General features: G+C 38.2%; 1 protein-coding gene across 7 annotated transcripts in view; it reads right to left on the bottom strand.

Moving 5' to 3' along the window:
* Positions 1-21,800, bottom strand: part of DYNC1I2 (dynein cytoplasmic 1 intermediate chain 2) — a 30,226-nt gene extending 8,426 nt beyond the window's left edge. For 2 of the 7 annotated variants that reach the window (XM_075429811.1, XM_075429817.1), the window contains exons 1-6: positions 21,424-21,528; positions 19,779-19,896; positions 17,726-17,840; positions 14,270-14,414; positions 9,788-9,847; positions 8,434-8,549 (exon numbers count right to left, since the gene is read on the bottom strand). In XM_075429811.1, coding sequence (XP_075285926.1) covers positions 8,434-8,549; positions 9,788-9,847; positions 14,270-14,414; positions 17,726-17,840; positions 19,779-19,886 — 544 coding nt within the window. In that variant the 5' untranslated portion in view covers positions 19,887-19,896; positions 21,424-21,528. Of the gene's footprint in view, positions 1-8,433; positions 8,550-9,787; positions 9,848-14,269; positions 14,415-17,725; positions 17,841-19,778; positions 19,897-21,413; positions 21,529-21,582 lie in introns of those variants that run through there. The other 5 variants (XM_075429812.1, XM_075429814.1, XM_075429813.1 and 2 more) reach the window with 5 other exon arrangements.
* Between the last annotated feature and the right edge of the window lie 676 nt (positions 21,801-22,476).

Genomic DNA, 22,476 nt, shown 5'->3' with positions numbered 1-22,476 from the left:
ATGTGGTGGATGCATTTTCTCTGGAACATATTGACACATTAATGCTGCAGAATAAAGAAAAATCAAACGTCTAAAACAGTCTACAGAGCAGCTGCTTACTTGTGATCTGAAACCATCAGAGTCTAATGGGTCTTCACATGGCATGAAGATGGCTTACATTAACTTTCAGGTTGCTATTCTGAGAGGCAAATTTTGCTAAAGATAATAGCAGGGAGATTACATTTTTTCTGTCATTCTAAATGCAAGTCTCATTATCTGTATCATGTTTGGCAATGAGAACTTTACGGCAAAATGTGTTTTCTCTAACTGCAATGAATAACGTAAAATGTTAATGTTCAGGAATACTGACAAGGCTGACTGCACTTTCTGTATTTCTGTGCTTTATTCTTTGAACACTGTAAACCAGAAAATAACTTTAAATTACTTAGTGTTGTGGAATACGCATTTCCTGGCTTTTCTTCATCCACTTTCTAGAATAAGCTTCTGAAAAAACTATTTTTATTGGTTAAACAGCTATGTCATCTGTTTATAAGGGAATGGCAGCAGGAGTCTGCTGCACGCCTCATCACAAGTGATGAGACAGTATTCAACAGGGACTAAGCTTGTTTGTTGCAGCCACCTCCCTGACCCATGTTCAAAGTTATCTAACAAAAAAGTAAAAAAAAAAAAATCCACACACACACACCCCCCCCAAAAAAAAAGGAAAAAAAAGGGGTGGTCAAGGGATGGGAACCAGCTGCCAAGCCATGGTCCCAGCAGCCAGGCCAGCTGACTAGATAGCAACAACCAGATGGTACTGCTAGGATTGTCTCTCTGCTATGAGGTGGCAATGGGATGGCACAACATTTTTCTGCCTGACTGCTTCCAATCATGTCTTTCCCCAATGGCAAGCCTGTGCAATTACCAGCACTCCAGGAGGTCTACAGACAAGCCTTTACCCTGCAAACAAAATACAGCTTGTAGGCCATACCAGCTGCCAAACCACACACATAGTGATAGGTTTAAAGAGGTCTGAAAATCTTTCTAACTCCATAGTATAGGCAATAAAAATATAACTGTACCTGCAGGAAAGAAAGCTTTAAATGACACAGTATAATGCACACAATAATACAAACTCCAACTTAATCAAAATGATAATGACGTATGCCAATCCTGCATTACTTGAAATTGAGCGATTTTTACGTTCTGACAAGTTTACAGAACTAGGATAAATGGCATGAATGATTTCAATATATGCTCATACTTTTGAACCAAATGGTGAAGGTTAAAATCTTTCCTTTCAAGGGCCTCAATCAGCCACAAAGGAAAACAGTAATCACTGTCTTTTCAGCCAGCCCAACCGCATTTGTCAGCCCTTTCTCCGTCAATGCAGCCAGAGCAATCAACCTGCCAAACATTCAGAATGGAAAAACAATCTGAAAATACAGGGTATAATGCACCTGCCAGTGAAAATGGCCATTTCAAGAAAAGCTAGTGATCTCAGTGACCCTGCTGAGGAGGCGGTGGTGCAAAGGGGAAAGAACGCGTAAAAGAATTCTTAGTGATCTCCACTCTCTTGCACATTGACACTTCCTTACAAAGCATGCCAATTACAGCTTTTGTGCTACTTAAAAAAAATGAAAGCTTTTTTTGGGAAAATAATCACGCAGAGAAACAGACATTGCTCCTTTTTAGATGGATTCACGTGTACAGGGGACTAGTAATCTGAAAACTGTATAACTTGCAGCAATTCTAAAGAATGGAATTCTTAATATCAAATCACTATCAGTGTGAACACTGATTAATTAAAAAATGTAATACAAGTTAGCACACATGATTTTGAGAACAACAAATACAGGTCCACATATTCACATTACAGCCACTTGGATAAAAATCCCCCCCTCACGTCCGCCCTGCCAATCAATTTTGCAGATTTAAACGGCACCTTCAAATTCAGAAATCTGGTTTTGGGTCACCCTGGATACATTATTCTAGCTTTGAAAGTCCCAAATTAGAAATTTCAGCCCAACCCCCCATTAGTCATACTACACTGATTCTAAGTACCATTTTCAGTGACAGGAGTCAAATTCTTGTCAAACGCACATGGTCAACCCCTCAGTGCTAAGTGACCTTCTAATCTACATATTTTATTCAAAAGATCATATAGTTGATTGCTCCTGCCTTTTAACGTTTGAAACATAAATGGCATATATTATACAGAGATCTAAATTCCTTCATAGTACTTTCACTACATACAGCCAGCTGATATTACTGCATTTAAATGCAGGATATAGCACTTATTTTAATATTCTCAAAGTATCAGACTTGAAATTGAACATGTCATCTCGCTGTGATTTATCTGTAACTACATAAATCTAAAACCTTCTCTCTAAAGAAAAGTCATATGCAAACTTTCTCATTAAGGGATCCGGAGGGGAAAAAAGAAAAAGCAACACAAAATAAACCCCCCCACATATACAAGTTCTTGAACTCATTATCCGAAACTAGGATGCTTTCTCACAGAAGTTTACAATCAAAACAGGCAGCAAGAAGCTGTTGAACAACAGAAGAGATACGAAATTTCTGTTTTAATTACTTCTCCTGTCTCTTGACTTTATTAAATAAACAGGCCAGGTGCTGATATTTGCAAGGAGTTGGCATAACAATAATATATTACCCAGTAAACACTGAAAGACTGGACATCGTATTTCTGAAAAAGATTCCACATCTAGTAAGTCAAGAATGATACAGTCTTGCACTGCATTTATTTCAAGTCAGCTACATAAACTTGGAAACTTTAGAGGCACTGCCTAACTTCATCCTCCTTATTCATTGTTGACTGTACCTACTGGCATTTTGTGCCACCTCCACTGTCAGTATACCAAATACAATTTTGCAGTTAAAAAAGGCTGCTAAGACTAGAAAAGTCATAGGGCCATGAAGACAGGAAATAGGACTCTATGTCACACCAACAGGTTCATGAATATTCATTATAACATGCTAAGGGATTAACTCCGTGTTATTTCTGACAGGCAAACAGGGGATCTAAGGTTACAAACTGAACAGTAAAGACTGCATAAAAACAGCAGCTACTTTAATAGCAAACTTCTTGTCAATGAATGCTAAAAACAGGTTTAATGAACCACTGAATTTTGAGTTAACATAAAAATCGTGATGTATTTTGGCAAGACAGAAAGCAAAGCAGTGCTGTAAATTAGGCTGCACCTAGCAATAACACTAGAGAGTGAAGTTCCAGTTGTCTTATCTGTTGCTGCAGAGTAGGTTAATCAAAGTTAAATCATCTGTGAAATGGGTGGCTTTTGTTAAGCCGAATGTCTTCGTATCAGGTTTTCTCATCTATATTTCACTGTACATTTGAGGCATGTATGGATAATACATGAATATATGAGGATCCATTATCTCTTTTAAAAATATTAAAATGTAAAAATGCTACGTTCACTTGACAGCATCCAAGAAGCCAATCCTATACACCAAATTGTTTTTACTCTGCTTAAGTCAGAATTAAAAGGACAAAAATGCTTAATATTTTCATTCTGTGTCTTGGAGACTCTAATCAACAATTCCTCAAACAGTGGAGCTAATGCAATAATACTGTCTGCAGTTAGTTGTGATTGCACACCAGCGCCAAACAACAAGTACCCCATTAGCCCAGGAAAAGCCTTAACTGGGACAGCTAAGCAGAATCACATTCCCCCATATGCCTGTCTTTCTTTGGATTAACTACTGCAAAGACTTAGAACACATCTTTATTGGGTGTTCTGGTGACTAATTTCTTCCCATGAGAATTTGAACAGTGTCTTAGCAAATCACAAAGGAAGAGATCAAACAGTATAGTAGAGAGCAGTGTAGCAAGAAGTACAGATAAGAAAAAAAAAATTTAGCACCGATGATTACAGTACTCTGCATGGTGGCCAACATGGAGCCTGCAGAACATTAAGACATATACCAGAGTTCACATCTGAATCGCATCTCTGTTGCTGAAACTGCTTCTGCTGCCTGCTAGAAAGAAATGAGTGTATGAAGGGAACCAATTTCAAATGTATTTTCAGAGAGTGGGTCTGAAAATCTGCTGCCTGATAAGGCATGCCAAATAGAGGCTAAATAACAGCCCTAGTAACCAGTTGACCACACTAACTAAAAAACACATCCACCAAAATTGGAAAATGAGGGTAGCAGGTGGCAGTGTTATACACAGCATCATGGGAAGCGAGAAATGGATTTAGCTAGTAGAAAAGGGAATAGCAGAACAAGGATGCTGGGGAATGGAGCAGCCTAAACACAGGATGTTCACATTATGATGGTGACAAAAGTTACTAAAGTGTAGTAATGGCATAGAGATGTAGGTGCTTGGGGTTACTCGTTATAAAGTAAGGGAGAACAGCACCAAGTATGGCACAACACTTCTCGAGCCAAAATAAACTTATTTGGTCCCTAAACAAAAAAGATGGCCATCATTACCATATCACAGAATGACAAAACTCCCGAAACAGGAACAGGACATGCTGAGAGAACAAAAACCAAACCAAAACAAGGGGTATTTTCTCTGCTACATTCCTCAGTACAACAAACCATTTCACGATTTCACTTCATTTCTTTCACATAATAAATACAGTTGCTAAAGAAAGAGCAGTGTTAGAAGACTAAGGCTATTGAAAGTTCTGGAGAAAAAGTGAAAGTGAAGAAGGGAGGGAAAAAAAAAAAGCAGCACTGAAGACAGACACATGTCAGTATTTTCATCAAAGCAAGAAGTTTGAGAGCACCAAGACTGCCACCCTGACACCATTTCTTACTGTGTTTCTCTTCTTCTATATTCTTAGTCACTTGCATGCATAGGACCTTGAGAAAAGAGCAGCTGTGGGTTACACCCATCATACAAAAAGCCCATACAGCAAACACCGCAGATTTACCTTCTAAATCTACTTTGGATGTGGGCATCTTCTTATCAGAACTGTGAAATGTGTTTATTAACTTCAATTAATAGGGAAATTTGATCTTCCATACTGTTCAGAATACAGTGAATGACTTCCTGTGGCAAAATACTGAGCGCTCTAAAGACGACTCAATCTCTAATCGTAGAGTGAAAGCAATTGCTAGGAGAGATCCCAATTTTATTGTTTTACAATATCATAAAAAGAATCAGTCTTCGTAAGACAGACAGTTTCTCAAATATTTTGAGGTCATAATAAATCATCATATTAGTACTGCAATAAAATAATGGAAGTTGTGGAACTGCCAGCGTAGTAAATGCCTTCATCTCCTAAGGAAGCTGTCACACTTCAAAATTAAGAGCTGGGCATTGTATAAGAGGAAGACAAGGCTATCTACTACTATAGACACAACATTTCAAAGGGGCAGGGATGAAGAAATGTGGAAACGTCCTACTTTCAGTAGTGACACTTTTGTCTTATCATAAAGCGGCTATAGTGCCACTAGCACTGAGGTCACATTCTAGCTCTAGCATCTAGGCCTGCATGCAAACTGGCCGCTCTTCCGTTACAAATGCAGACGACCACTGGCTCAAAACAGTTGCAGCCAAGAAACTTTGTATCTGCAAGACAGTGGTGAGAGTTACTTCATATCTGAATATTGTCTAGGATGGTGCAACATGTCTGCACCATACAGAAGCATGAACATATAAACTTAGTCTACCTCCCTTCTCTAACTATGAAATTTTCCTTTTATGGGTTTCTCAACTACCTGAATGCAGTCTTTTCTATCAACTTCTGAGGTAAGTGACCTTCACATTTTAAAACCAGAACTGCTCAAGTGAAAGGTATTCATGACTTAAATTTAACTGTTTGTTACACTGAATCCAAAATGGGCGTCTCTAAAGGCTAACTTTAAGCTGAGGACATGAAATCTACCCTGTGTAACTCACTTAATTTGTGTGTTACCATAAATATTTCCATGACAATTAGCAACTGTTTTAAACTAGTTCACTCCTACTTCCTATCTGTCCCATCAGACAGATTGGTTGTAGTTTGAATGTTGCCCAACTCAGCTTACAATATAACCACATAACCATGGTGGCACACAGAAGTGGAACAAAGAGGACTGGTGGTTGGTTGTTTTGGTTTTTTTTGTTTTTGTTTTTGTTTTTTTTTTTCCTCATTTTGGTAGTTTTGGTGCCCCCCCCTCCCCGCCCTCAATCAATGTGTGTTAGCACAATTCAACCTACAGCACAGGTGGACCTAAACCTGCGGAATGACTGCACAGCATATCTGATAAAACTGCTTCTATTTTCCTTTATTCACACACACAGCTCTAACAGTGTTTTAAAATCTCAAAATATGATAATTAAGAAAGGTCCAGTCCACTCCTTTTATAAGAAAGTGCGAACACTGTATCTAATCTAGCTGAGACGCAACTTGTTGCTGTGCAAGTGAGCTACTGAAGATTACTTCTATGTGTGAATTCAGTTACAAGTTCAGCTTCCAGGTGTACCTTGTAAGATTAATTTTATTTATTTATTTTAGTGCATACACTGTAAACTAAATAACACAACAATTCGGGTTGTGAGAAGAAATAAGCATCAATGAGATAGAATGTATCTAAGTGCACTCTGAAAATGGAGGATATTGCTTTTGTCAATTGTTTTGAAGACTTCCAAATTTTATTCCCATAATCAAAATCTCTCACCTAGTGACTTTTTTTGAGGCAGTACGATTTTTTTTAAGCCTATGTCCTATTTCAGATGTCATCATAAATTGTGAAAGTAGAGCTTAATTATGAATGTATTTAGGCAGTCTTAAGACAGACCTTAAAAAGACCCTCGACATTGAAATGATGAAAAACCATCTGTAAGTGACTTTTGTGAAGTACATATAAATAAAATAATGACAATGGCCCTCATGAAAACAGCATTATTTTTAGGGTGGAACGGATCAGGAGACAGCATCTGTGTCGAGAGCAATTTCTGGTAAATGCAGAAATACAGATGACCCATCTTTCCAGCTTCACTACAGTAAACCTCAACTACAGCCTATCCACTGCGTGTGAAACTGAGATCATACAATCCCAGGCAATTTCCACTGACAGGAGGCTGCAGAAGTAAAACTCTTCAAGCACACAAACTACGAACTAAGCCTTCAGATTCCACGAACCTGACAGAGTGAAAGAAAAAAAAAACCTGAGGGATTAGAGAAAAGGTAAGGGCAAGGGAGAAATGAAAACGGGACAAACCCAAATGTGCAGGGACACAGATAAAATGCAAAATGGAAAACACACACAGTCAGAGAAAAAGCACATCCTCTGTTATTCTGACTCACTGAATAATGAAGTTTGAAAGATCAGGTTTGTGTTCTGAAGACACATTGATCCCTTATACTGGATATCCAGAGACAAGAAGGGAAGAAACTTCTCAACACAAAGTACTGTTGCAATTTACTTCCTTTCTCTGCTCTCTGCTTCCCCCCCCCGTTAAACTCATTCACAGTGTCATTTGCATCGCATTAAACTTGCCAAAGTGACTTCAAGACACACTCCAGACAAGTGCAGCATATTGATGTAGACTGGAGCAACAACTCTGTATCACCTGTATTACACTTTACTGTCCATATCACTTGTATTACAATTTCAGATAAAATATACAGTTTCTGGAAACATCAGCATAAGATTTCAGTTGAGTATTCTCTTCATGTTTTAAAAAGTGCTTTTACCTCCTTGCATAAACACCCAAAAGTTCACATACCAAAGAGCAGGAAAATGTAAAATTATGAATGTAGAATTAGGTCCTAAAATTGCTACCAAAGACACATACTCAAAGTCAGTTACATTAAAAAACAAAGAGGTTTTGTTGTAGAACTATATACAAACTAGGTCAAGATTAGTATTTTCATTTGCAGCTAAATTCAAGTGTTTCAACACTGAAAAGCAAATTTGTTAGCCAACTAAGTTTTCTTTGGAAAAACATTTTCTGAAAAGCGAAGAAGTCATGACTGAAGGAAAGCATATGTTCAATTGGTAAGAACAGAAACTGCATATGTTAATAAAGAAATTATTTCCTTCTTTTAAAGCTCAGTGTATAAGCTCCAGGTATAAAAAAGTGTGTGGGGTCGATTGCTGTTTGTCGTAAGGATACACAGCCTTTAAGATTCTTAAACGTCATAAATACAAGATATATCCCACTTCTATTTATCAGTTGTCAGCTAATTAAGCAACTTGATGTCTACTCTGAACATTTACTAGGAGTGAGAAAATACCATGTATCAGCAATAAGAGTCATGTTAAACAAGACGCAGAATGACAATAACGTTCTTAAGCAAGACCTAGATGAATTTAATAATAGAATTTATATCAATTATGTCACATATCAACCTTCATTGACCTTATTAAATTTCAAGATCACAAGTGCTCGTTCTAATTCAGTCAGTCATCATCATTATAATAACACAAAAGAAAAATAACTTCGGTAGTAATAACTTAGTAATTCACCTTCCTTTGGCTGAGTCATAACAGGTGTTTGCGTCTCCTTTGTATATGTAACAATTTCTCGAGGAGGAAAGTCAACTTGTGTAATTTTGGCCATTCCAAGTTTAACAGGTGCACGTCTAAATAACATTAATAGAGAAATTAGAAAAAAAATTTAACTTTACAAATTACTTCACCTTTTGCCTAGAATAATACCCAAGTCATCGTGTCACAGCACTGCTTAGTCAATTCCAATGGAAACTTTATTCTGAGGAATTCACATGATTATGACTAATATTTTATTATCATTATTATTTAAAATCAGCAGCTATTTATATATCTGCAACAAAAAGAAAGATGTACATATATATATAAAAATATCTGAATTATAATTTTAAAGTTTTGCTCTTTGTGGTTGACTAGGGTATCGCTACATCTGTGACATATCCCTATTTTCAGTGGAACAGATCTGCTCACGAGTTCTGTTTGCACAGCAATGGTTCCAGGATTTTAAAGCTTAAAAAACAGCTTACTTACTCTGAAGGAAAAAACATTTCCTAGTCCTTTCAACTTTGCTGCCCTTTTTCGTCTGCCTCTAAGATACTATTTAGAATGCAGAACTGCAAGTCTAATCTGAAACTCGCACACTGACAAGTGATTTATCCATAAAACATTACTCCAGAATACAATACTGAAAACCTCTGAGCTTCCTGATTCCAGCTTATGGAAGATTCTAGAAATGCAGATACAGCTAGTATCAAACTACAATGCATAACGTACTTCCAAAACCACACAACATTAATTCAGTCATTGTAACTTCCTATAAAGGCTAATTTCAGTTTGTATTGTAGTAATACCGCAGTGATCCAACAACAATTTATATCAAATTTAGTTTATTATCCACCCTTCTCCCAAGATAAAAGTGAAAGAAAAAGAGTAACGCCCTTCGAAAGGTTTTGGTGGGCAGAATGGCAATTCTTATAGCACGATATGGGTTTGAGTACGTGCTTATAGTGAGCGACAGCTTTTATAAACATCTTTACAAGAAAAAACAGGAGTCACTGTTTTTAAATAGAGTTATTCTACACCTTTTATTTTAAAGAAAATACTTTTTATAGTTTATATTTTGCCAAAGTAAGTCTCAAAGAAAAACAGGAATAAGTAAGCTTTGTTATTAGAAATAAGCATCTTATGTATATTAAATAATATACAAATTTCCCATTGCAAGCAAACTTCACTAAGTCTAGGGATAGTGAATTTCTGTTATTTTACAGAACAGTCTCTTAACAACAACTTGAAGTCTTAAAGAAAAAATAAGCTCTTATACTTATTATCTGTAAGTACATGAAAGAGGGAATATAAGAAATCTATGAAATACCCCAGATCGGAATCAGAGTGGAGCTGAAGAACTGATGGATCAGTATCCCAATGCAGCGTCCTGATACCCCAGGTTGAACAATCATGCAGCATTAGCAAAAAAGGCCAGAGATTAGTGAAGCAAATACACACTATGAAATGCTAGAGTTACAGTAAGCTTATAGTTATTTCACTGTTCACAAGAAACAAAGCAATGCAACATCAGTTAAGGGAAATTCAGCAAACATTCAGTGCAATAATACATGCAGTAAATACAAAAGTTAAAGAGCAAACACATAATTCAGAGCTATTAGCAAAGAATTATTTCAAAGATTGAAAGTTAAAGATCTACAAACAAATGCAACCTTTATGAGAGGCAAATAAAAGTATTTTAAATACTGACAAGAACCATTGAAAACTTCAAATTCCTTTTAAAATCTGTTCAGATTTGCTCATGACATACGAAGACAGATTTGTTAACATAATGCAATCTTGCCCAGAGCAGTAAATATGTGAAGGAAACTGTCATATTGGTAAAGGAAATGAGTCAACACATAAGCCTTTTGGTAGAGGGGCAAAAATGCATTTCCACTGGGATAGAGACCTGCTAGAGTTTCCAAGATGTGACACTGCAGTAATTATGGGTTAAGCACTGCCTTGGGCTTATAAGTGTCGTCTGATTTAGAGCCAACTCCACTTAAGGTATTTAAATCTCTTAGAAATAGTGGGCTTTATATTAATAACACATTTCAAAGTCATGCGGAATAATGAACAGAATAGATCCATTTCAAGTCACTTTTGTATCAGAAGAAATACAAACGGGAAAATAAGTTTTCCATCTCTCTCAATTTTTAGCCTTCATCCCTTCTCCACAGATTTTCATATAGTCTCCTGGCTGCTATCAGGCTTAGGCAGAATTTTAAAACAAGATTATAAGAGAGATTAACAGATGATCATGTATGGTTTTTCTGAAGTTTTTAGAAGCTATTTTTTTTTAAATCATATTTTATAACAAATAAAAAAATTTAAAAATATGTAACATTTTACTGTGATAAGTCAATCAAAGGTAATTTTACATTTCCATCCCATACATGCTAGTGCTCTTATAAACCAGGTGCAGAATTCCTAAAGGTAAAGTTGATCTCTAAAATGTAGAAGCAACACCATAAAAGCTCATAAATATGGGTGTGTCATGCACTATCTGGTTCTTGTAGAAAGTATGCATTACAAGAATAATTAATTATAGTTTAATTAAGAAATACAAATCCACTGTTTTCGTATTTAGCAAATCATTCTATGTAACTGCTGTTGCATCCACAGCAATAGCTTAACACCTAAACCTCTGGAGTCTTCCCATATCTTTTGTGCATCAGAAAACACACCATTTTACCATAAAGTTAATTACTTTGAGTATATTTATTCTCTTGGTCTCTGTTATTTTTCTTGACCAAATAGATTTAAACTTGGAGTTTAATTTTGTGCCTGAGACTTCAAGACAGTTATTGCTCATATGTTGTTCAACCACGCATTAAAAAAAGAAAAAAAAGCAAAAGAAAGGCAATAAAGCAAAACCAAACCACCCCCACCCCTACCTTCATGTGGCTTCTGCAAAGGATGACTTATCTAGAGATCCAAATGCTGCATTACCACAATATCTGCCAAACATTTTCTCAACTTTTTCAATCCCACTTGAGAGCATCTTGGGGAAAGGGCTACGGATTTAAAAGGCTTTTGTGCCTGCTTAAGACCCAGTCCTTACTGAGGTTGCTTTCCTGCTTTCAAAGCATTCTTTTAACTTTCAACAATTGCTTCGGTGGTATCAGTGACAGTCTGCCTTTCAAAATAGTTTAAGTCAACCAGCGGTACAGGTTATACAGTTAAATCTTTCTCAGAGATATTCTTTCAAAATAAAGGTAATATTCTGAGATAAAATTCACCTATTACACGTGTACCAAAATGATGTAAAATACTGTTTCTTTTGCTTTCCAGATGTTTGTTATGCCTTAAGTTAAATGAATTTATCTACAAGCTTCATGGTTCAATGAACAGAAGTTCCTATTCTTCCACATATGCCCAAACTTCTCTGTACCCAGGCATATTCCTGACGCTTCCTATACCTCAAAAAGTATTTTCTGCATTTAATCTAGTTTTATGAAGCATCCACCTAACCTAAAAGTAAACTAACTGTATTAATTTCCAGTCTTGAATTTATACTCTTAACTGAGGAAAAGAGAGAAAGAACAGTATCAAACTGGGAACAAAAACTCTTTACTGATGAAAATAAAGCAAGACAGATTGAATTAACAGCAGGAACACAGTCTGAACACTGCTCTACTAAATACTAAATAAGTAAAGTTACTGGCAGGATTCAGCATCATAGAGGAGGAAAGACTAAACAATGGAGATCATCTTTGTATAGTTGCAGCATGACCAGAGAACAAATAGCCACAGACCAAAAAAATGAGAACTAAAATAATACACTAATATGAAAGGATTTGTTTTAAGATTATCAAGCACACTGGAACCACTTGGGCTTTCTAACACATCTCACGGCAGGTATAACGCTAAGGGATATAACACAGTCCAGTTTTTCCCATTAACTTTCAGGTTCAAGTGTGCGTGTACATTAGGAATGCTGTACACACTTGTACACACTTGTACTAACAGACTAGGATATAGACATCTGTTTGCTGGGGGAGGGGAAGAATGCTATCCAGTGCTCAGAGAATAAGCAAGGGGACTCTAACAGTGACTCTAGCCTTCAATTTAGCTACACATTCATACCTCTGCACCTTCAAGACCACAGTCTTTTAATGCTTCCATGTCTTGTTGGAAATCGTCAAGAGACAGATTTAAAGTTTGCAAATGCATGAAGCTATAGAGGCTTAGGATATGAGTTTTCTCAAGGCTTCATAAGAAAATATATGCATATAACATTATGTTACTATGTCCAAGGAACACACAATCAAAGAGCACTGCACACCTATGAGGTGGAGATAAATTCAGTATGCAACACGGCATTCAATGACCGATATGTGGCCTATACATATTGTTCCATACTGAATTTAAATTATGTATGAATGGAAAGAATTTTTGTTTTAGAAAGTCCTCATCAACTAATTCTTGTTTTTTCTTCTAGACAGCAAATTTAAATATCAAATGACAATTTAATAAGCAATAATCACTGAATTAATTTAAAATTTGCTTGTTGCTCAGTTAAGGAACAATTATATTAGCTCTTTATTAACATGACAGGTGAACTTCAATTGTATAGTGAATAAGCTATGCACAAGATCACACCTGGGCACTGCTTAAAAAAAAAAAAAGAGTTTGGGTTCATATCTGCTGCCTGATGTATTCTCTGTTTTAACTTGATGATTGCTACTTAGAAATCAGCACCTTGTAAACTTTGTTTAGGTCATTAAAATCTTGACTATTTTCAGATTAAGACTGTATACAGTTACACACACGTAATCCACATGCATACAAGACACTACTGCAATCTTTCAAAGCGATGTTGCAAAGTGGTGTAAGTGTTCACTCTTTCTCCAAAACAACTACTCATATAAGCACAAAAGTAACAAATAACTGCTTTAGTTACTGCGCTTTAATGAAACTTCATCCACAACGCATACTCAGTAAATTCTAAATACATGAACTTAATTTGCTGAGATGATGTAAGTTATCAATATTAATAGGCAAATACTGCTCTTCTTCACAGACTGTGCATGGGAAACTGTAGAAATATCCTTTGCAGGTAGTGTTTTCCACCTTATCACCCACATATTGCCACTCTGAATTCCCAGTTTAACAGAAATACGTATCTGACTATCTTTAGAGGAGCATTTCTCAAACTGTCATGCACAAAAAAAATGGTGAAACAGATGTGGCAAGCACTGGAACTGAAAAATGCCTGTGGCTGTACCATCATGGTGCTATGTTTTCACTAAATGAGAGAGACTGTGAGTGGTACAGTTGTGTTACAGGGATGATGTTACAAGTCACTGCAAAGCGAAATAATGAGAAGTACTGTCCTGAGCAAGGAAAAAAAAAATTAAAATCAGAAGCAAGGCAAAGTTTATAGACAGTATCTTTTATTCAACCAGCTAGAAGAGAGGGGAAAAAGGAAATAGCCTATCATCCATAGACACCCTCCTTTAGAAAATGCTGGGAAGAACCCAGAAATTGGACTTTTCTAGTTTTCTATTGTCCCGAGACATTTATGCTTACAAGAACATTACCACAAGACATGCAGGCTCATTTTACTTTAAACTTGCAAGTTTAAACAATTCCACATTAATGTTGATAATTTCAAATTACGACGTGTAGTTACATTTCAAATTTTAAAGTAATTCTGTAAAACAGTTACTGTTCACAGATTCAGTAACACTGTAACCTCATTTTATTATATTATAATCAAGTAATTCAGCTTGATTTCTTCTAAAGCTTAATTGTTCAGAATACAAGTATTAAGCAAAGGAACATGACAAGGAAAGTTACATACCTAGATCCAACAGCGCCATCACCAGAGTCCTGGCTTCCAGCCTCACTTGGCGTACTCACAGATTTGGAAGATGGAGAGGTAGGAGGAGGGACTAAATAGTGAAACAGACAGGTATCCGCTGTTACTACTCGCAGAGGTTGCACAGCTTAGGATGTTTTCAAATTAATTTAACATGAAGTATTAAAAAAAAGTGATGGCAAACAAAAAATACATGGATGAAAATGAACAGTAGAAAGAGAGGGGAAAAGACAATGTTAACAACTCATGCTGGACTTTCATGCAATTGTTTGGCATTTATGCACCTGGAGCATCCAAAAAGACATGGAGGGAAAGACACTTAAGAAAAAATGAATTGAAAATATATTTTTAAACTGAACTTCTGACAAATGATGGCATCAATTTTCAAAGGGTAATTTCCACTAAATCATGTTGCTTAAAGATAAAAGGAAGAGAGAGTTTAACATAGCTTTGACATTGGTTTTTCTTAAAAAATAGATATTGAATGTATTTAACTGGTAATTTTGTTTCAAAATATATAATCACCGAAGCGCGGAACAAAAAATTGGCTTTGTCATACAGCATACTGTTATTTTTGTTCTAGTCTGAATGAAATCAACATAAATCCTGTGTATTACACCAAAGTTTGTAGTGTTGGGTTTTGGGGGATTTTCGTGTTTTCTTTATTTTTACTTGATGAACAGTCCAGTACTGTTACATTGAAACTTTTTCTTAAAAGCCATTTAAACGTTCATTTTCAGCACATAGATGAAGCTTGCAATTACCATTTAAAAAGCAACATGTTTTTTGGAATGGATAGATAATAGTGAGTGATATCATGCAATTCGATATAAACACAAAAGTATTTCGTTATTTCTTTCAACCTTTATTTTCAGAAATCGTGAAACTCATTATTTAATGAAACTTAGGTTTATGCTTAAGAATCAGGGTGTGTGTTGAAGGTCCTTATATGCTTCATTTTTCAGCAATATGTAAAACATTCATAGAACACATTCACTCCCTAGCAACCCTTAAGACCATCTAACCAACTGAACACAAGTTACATATATAAATTGGTATCCACTGTCAGGGGTCCGGCAAGGGAGAATTCTGAATTTAGATCTGCAGCATTTCAAGAGAATTTCCTGAAATCACAAATATATTGTGAATCCTGAAGAAAGCTCCCATTCCATCCCAAAGCAGAGACATGACTCTGGTTGACAAAAATTCTATCCTAAGTTCACAAAATCACAGTGAATACTTCAATTTATTAAAAAATCATTCCTCCTACAGAAGAGACTTTTATATAGGCCTAGAGCTATAATTAATAAATTCACACACACACTTACACTTCATATGTATCTCTCTATAAATATGGGCGTATATGTGTACATATGAGTATACACATCACCTTCAACTCTTCATTGCCATCTACTGAATAATTTATATTCAAAGAAATGCCTATAGACCTTTATATTCCTACATTATTTTTGTGTGTTATCAGAAACAATGACATTGTAAGGTCACCCTTGCTTAACTGAAGAGGTGGCATGAGAAACACCTCGTTACCGTTTACAAAAGCCAGCCAGCTGTATGTAGCAGCAAGCACGGTGAACGGACTCCAGCAGCTTAGTTTTGATGCTAGAGTGCCCTCTCGTGGGACACGCTGCTTTCACCGAAGTGTTCCCACTAGCGAGGTGAAAGCTATTTTAAAACCAACAGTCTTACGAAAAGACCGAGTAGAATTCCACCTACCCTAACAGAGGATGAAACTATAATACCTTTTGAAAGTTATTTTGGTTCGCTAACTTATGGCTTCTTATGTAACGAGTATGGTAGGTATCAAAAGCATACTTACATTGTTAAGGTCCCTTCTCCTATTAGAGAGCTACCTCTCTCCGGCAGTTCGCAGGACAGCAATTGCCTTTGGAATTTTTAATACAATTTTCTATGAAGTAATCTAATTTCAGGCTATCCACCTGCACTCAAGCTGTCTGCACACCAAGCCGCTCACCTGCAAGTTAGTGCCACAGCTGGCTCCAGTTCAGGCATACCATCACTGCACCATCATACCTTGCCAGTATCCAGCCAGCAGACTGAGCCTGTGCCTCAGGCATGCGACTGCGAGGGAGCGAGTAGGACATTACAGCTTGATTTAGGATCCAGATCAGATCTGGGTATCTTGAAGGGAACAGAATGAATTCCCTTCGAATCTGTGCATGTTGAAGGGCGTGGTTAAGTAGATGCTCAATAGAATGAAACACCACACTCGCAGGGGTGCCCTGGTCTTACAAACCGGCACCTCAAAGAACTTTTCACAAACAGCTACTCTATGTCTATGCAATGACTTACTTTGAGGACTGACTATCCTGCGGATATTAGATTCTCTCACAGATTCAAGAAACCAACAACAACCACATGCATTTCTGCAAGAGTCTCACCAACTGCCTTAGAAAAACCTCACACAATAAAGTGTTCAACTATTAGTCTGCCAAATAAAATATCTAGTAGGCAAGAACTGACTACTTAAAACGCTGTACGCTACTGTTAACAGAGCCCAAATGCAGTCTCTAAACTGTGAGAACACTTCAAACTACTAAAAATGACCGCTGTGGCTGTTGGAATGGGAGCAGCTATAATTGGGTTTTGCACCATATCCATAACAAATTCTTATTATTTTTATTTGCAAACCCAGCTGAAATAGAACCCCACCGTCAAGCCAAACCGAAAAATAAGTTCTAAATCCCTTAGATTTCAGAGCTAGAGACAAAAAGTGGAGTTATCACCATCTTCACTTGCATTTTCCAGAGCGATGTGGCTATGTAAAGGCAAAAAGCAACAACCAATATGGTAACCCATCCAACAACCAATATGGTAATCCATCCAAGAGTGCCACAAGTATGAATTATGATCCTTGATAGTTAGATTTTACACCTAGCCTTGCTATTACTTCAAAGTCAGTCAGGTATTTGAGATAAAGAAAATTAGGGTGTAAAAGATGCAGAAAAGAAACAAACCAACTCTGCATAAAAATATCTGTACTAAAATTTGGCATTATGAAAAGGAGAAGGGAAAAAAAATTACAGAAGAATAATGTACAGGGAAAATAGGAAAACAACCCCAACAAATACATGGTATTTTTATCTTTAAACTAGAAGACTCTAAATAATCCACTAAGCGTAAAGGATATCTTTTACAAAATAGTACTAGTAATGTGTACTGAAGCACATCACCAAACGTTTTTAACAGAGCTCATGCAGGGCAAAATAGTATAAAAACCAGACATGTATACCCCAAAAAATAGTAGCCAGAGAATTTACATGTTAATTATATAAATACCACAATCCTAACAAAAAAACCCACCACTACCAAACCCCCAAAAAACCCCAAAACCACCCCCCCCAAACCCAAACATAAAACCCCAAAACATTTCTATCAAATTAATAGTAACATCCCTACCAACAGGAGACTCAGGCGTCAACCCCATGCTCTGAAGCAATGCTTCAGCTTCTCTTCTCTTCTTCTCAAGATCAGATTCTTCTTGTACAGGAAGGACTTCTTTCTTCTGATCAGTCTAAAAATAAATCAATAATTAAGTTATAGCATTTAACAGGTATTAAAGCCTGCTTCAGTTAGTCTTTGAGATCTCATAGGTTCTTTTATGCTACAGAAACCTATCATCATATAGGTTAGATATTTGACTCTAGTGATTCTGATGGCCCTTTCCGTAGATAAAGTAAACAACAGACAGGAATCACCAACTTCTGTAGTTTTGGTACTGGCTTTAAAAGACATATATAACATGCAAAAAGTGTCTTCACATTTGTCAAAGTGACTGACACTTCATAAGATCAAGAATACCTTTTCTACACTACTGCTAAACACTGTAAAATACAAAGACTGAAAAAAAAAAAGTATTATGTACCTACGTATAAAAGTATTTTAAAGTCATATTGTTCTGATTTTGAAAGGACAATAACTGCATCAAAGAAAACACTATAGGGTTAGAATGACAGTAAGAGACATCTCTCTGGTCAAGAAAGTATCGGGACACTTGGCTAGATAGAGCACATGCTAAAATGTGTAGCAATTACAAAAATATGTGTAAGATGTAAAAGTGACGATTGTCTATGTGTGCATTTTAAGCTATTTTTTAAAACAAAAACATCAACAAGTTGTTTAGTGAGAAAGCTTTCTTTTGGATCTCACCAAAAAATACAGAGTCTTAAAAAACTTTGCACTAACTTCAAGCTTACAAGGCATTTAAGTAGTCCTCTACGTCATGTTATTATCTGGTAGATTTCATGCCAAATAAAGAACAAAAATTACACCTCTATCCCCGTAATTTAGAAATAACAAAGCTCTATTGTGAAAGATGCTCAATACTCCATATCTTTCTACACTTTGAACTGTTCATTCAGTTAGAGAAACCTAATTCATAGCCTAAGGTGTTCGCAACTCCATCACTTGGCAAGTGAATATTTTTGTAAATCTAAATTGATCATACAAATACAAGTCTTTTAACAGAAGCAGCAAAATCTAGACCAAGCTATTCTATCTATCCCTATGCCATGATTAAAGACTAATTGCTTCTCCATCATGACTGCACATTATGTTTCTAATCTACTGCACAATTCCTTTTAAAAAAAGCAATTCCCCAATTTTAGAGCAAGTTCTCAACTGATAAGGTATTGCATCACATGTGGAGTCTCAGATACAGGCAATACATTGTTACAAGATCATCAGAACATAATTCGAGATATTTCCCTCTCTTTGGCTGAATCATGCAGCTGGCAGCTGCCCAGTCTTCAGTCCTATTCCAATCTAGAACACCTACAAGATCATAACCAAAACACAGAACAGTCTTGAAAAAGTACTCCAAACCACAAAAACATTGCAGCAAAAGTTTCATTTATGAGGTATAATCTGCATTCAGGAGAAACAGGGTAATAAATACTTTAGCAGAGAGAAATCCAGTAATAAACCAAGTCTAATACACAAATAACATATACATCCTGAGAGCTGCTCTGATTTTAAAATTCAGGCCAAAGAGGAGTCAAAGAGCAGAAGAATGCAGCACATTGTTTGTACAGTAATAATACTGACAGTCAGACAATTCATATGGACAACCTCGAAACTGCACTTAAGAAATTAGTTCTCTAAACACCACCACCACAACTCATTAAGAAGAGCTTTTGTGCAACATTTCACAGCAATTCCATTAATGCTGTCCCATGCACACAAGCAGTTTTAGAAATCCAAACTGAAGTGTAGCGTAGGATTAAAAAAAAAAATTAAAAAAAATCAAGTCTAACTTACCACATGGATAATTCTGAAGAAAACAGTAGGCGTTTGCTCTTCTCAGAAAAGTGCTACCTTTGCATCGGCAACTGACCACTAAATAGACACTCCCTGAACAACATGTAGCAAATGACTAAGTGAACTTACCCTTAAATTTTGGGCAAGTTACACATGCAAACAGTCAAATTTCAAAGAGAAAATTACTTCTTACTTCTTTTTTCTTTCTTTCTTCCTCCTTTCTTTTCTTCTCCTCTCTGATTTGAGCTAATCGTTGCTTCTTGCGCTCCAACTCCGCCTTCAGTTCACTTTTGTCAGACATGGCTGAAAAACTGATCAACACAAATCAGACCACTGTTTGGTTTTGGTTTGAGTTTTTGTTTGAGGTTTGTTGTTTGGGTTGTTTGTTTTAAGATAGCAGCTTTCCTTTAAACAAGCTATGATTAAAGAAACCACACTAGCTTACTAAGATCAGAACTGTGAGAAGTCTTAAAATAATAATTAAAAAAACACATTCCTATTTCCACATTTCTTTCACTTAACACATTCTCAATACTAAAGGGATTGATTTAAAACAAACAGAACTACGACATGGTGACAGCATCCATTCCTAAAGTGGTTCTGATGCTGTTTGAAGGAACTGCTTTGAAAGAAACATTAGGAACCAAAGATGGGGCTATCTAATCTTGCCATACAATTCTGTACAGCTCAGAGCCAACTATGAGACTGAAAAGAGCAAGGAGGGTACCAGCACAGTATCAATCTTTTACTTTTCACTTCAACAGCTTAAATATTGGCATGCTGTAACTTAGCAGTATGTAAGCTATATGTCCTTCTATTAGTTATTCTAATTAGTTTTGTCCTTCTAGTTGTAGGATTCAAAATACAGATTTATTAAAATATTTAGTAGGATTATTATAAATTGCAAGGCAAAGTAAGTATGATGGTAAAAAAACCCTGTAAAATACTTGCATTATTTTTTTTTCCCCCAAAAAACTTTCTGTACACTTCTAAAAAATTGGTGGGTCTTTTAAAGACAAAAATTCTTACAAAAAGTTTTGCTACATAACTTACTCAAATGAGGACAAGAAGGTCAACAATAAACAAAAGGTGAAAAAAGACCACTTCAGAACTTAGCAAGTATTTAGAACACAGGTATGAAAAACTGTGTGAGTGCGCTGAGAGAACAAAAGCTTAGTTTTACTGTTTTTAAGCAAATCCAAGTCAGTAAAAAAAGTGCAGAAGCAGTTCTACAACAGGCGAGGGATCTATAAATGCTTTTACACTAAGCTTGACAACAGAAAAGCCAGATCAGGCATTCGTAACACAACTATTCGCTAATTCAAAATCAAGAATACCTGCGAGTGCTTGCATCGCACATCTAAGCGCAGAAAAGGATGCAACACGATACAAGCCTCACGCATCTGCCCCATTATACTTGGTAGTACGAATAGTGGTGGGGGGTCAGTGTACGTATTAATCCATGTTGCCCGCCGCCCCAGGGACCCCCGCCCCGCTTCCCGCCGCCGAGCCAGGAGCCGGGCCAGCCCGGAGAGAGCCGCGCCCGCCCCGCCCCGCCGCAGGGTGACAGCGCTACGAACAAGGCACCAAAGGACGAAGCTCCCCACCCGAACCCCGCACGGATCGCGCGGAGAGAGCCCGGCCGCGCGCTCCCGCCCCGACAGGGCCCTACCACACCCTGAGGCCCAGGGACAGGCGGCGCTGCCCAACCCCCCGGACCCCCCCCCCCCCTTCCCCTTCTTGCGGGCCGCCCCCCAGCCCCACCCTGCCGCCGCGCCCCTCGCTCAGCAGGGCGAGGCCGAAACAAGGAGGGTCGGCACTGGCGTACCCCCGCGCACCTGGCAGCGGGACCTCCCACCGCCCCTCGGCCGCCGCGCTGCGCCCCGCTCCGCTTCCGCCGCTCCACAAAGGCGCCGGCAGCTGACAGGCAGCACCTTACGGCGGGCGCCGAGGACCAAACCAGCTCCGAAAGCGTTGCGGAATGCGCAGGAACTTACAGGAACCGCGGAAGGACACAGAGGCCTGCACAGTGCGGTGCAGCGCTGAGACACCAACGCCCCACTCGATCGCGCCGTCAGGGGGAGCGATCTGAAGGGAGTTCACACGGGGAACGAGCATGAGAAAACGCGGGAATACAAGGCTCCCACGGGCCTAGCACCAAACCCCACCTCTGGAGCGCCGACGAAGCGGCTTTGAGAACAACGACGCCCAACATGCAGCGCGCCCCGCTGGGCGGGTCTCGCCCGCAGCGCGCTACACCGTGACGGTGCGCAGCCGCGCGTTGCATGACGGGAGCTGTAGTCTTTCGGGGAGAGAACCACATCGGCAGCGACCGGCTGCCGCGGGGTCCGGGAAGCGAGCGCCACCGCGAGACGGGGCGGGCGGGCTGGCCGAGTGCGCATGCGCGGTCTGCTTTGGTTGGCTGGTAGCGGCGGGAGCGCGAGGGCGCTGGGCGTGCCCGGGTGTCTCGCGGTGTCGCCTCAGGCGCAGGGTGGCGGGCGGCCCTGAGGAGAGCAGGCCAGCCGGGAGCCTTGGCGCTCTCCGTCGGTTGGGCTTCCCGGAGTGACTTTGCTGTTCCCCAGTCGTCCCAAATCAAGGAGTCTGTTGCCACTGGTATCCTGTGGAAGCACCGAGTTTTTATACTATTTTTTGGTAACTGCTGAGCTAGTTCTCCTGACTGCTGTCTCAGTGAAGTGCATGGTTCCTCAGGCTGCTGATCTGCTGAAACACTGCTCACCAAAGCAGAGTTAATGTGGACAACTCATATAGTTCAAGTGGAGCATGAGTTCACAACACTCTATGAAATGAACTTTTTCGAGGCAAAAACTATCAGCTCTATAGAGGGTTAAATTCTCTGCTATTACAAATTGGAATAATTTGTTTAAAATGAC

The sequence above is a fragment of the Opisthocomus hoazin genome, chromosome 9, assembly GCF_030867145.1.
Source record: "Opisthocomus hoazin isolate bOpiHoa1 chromosome 9, bOpiHoa1.hap1, whole genome shotgun sequence".
NCBI classification, from domain to species: domain Eukaryota; kingdom Metazoa; phylum Chordata; class Aves; order Opisthocomiformes; family Opisthocomidae; genus Opisthocomus; species Opisthocomus hoazin.
The sequence above is the reverse complement of the archived record's forward strand: the minus strand, read 5'-3'. Positions and strand labels throughout refer to the sequence as shown.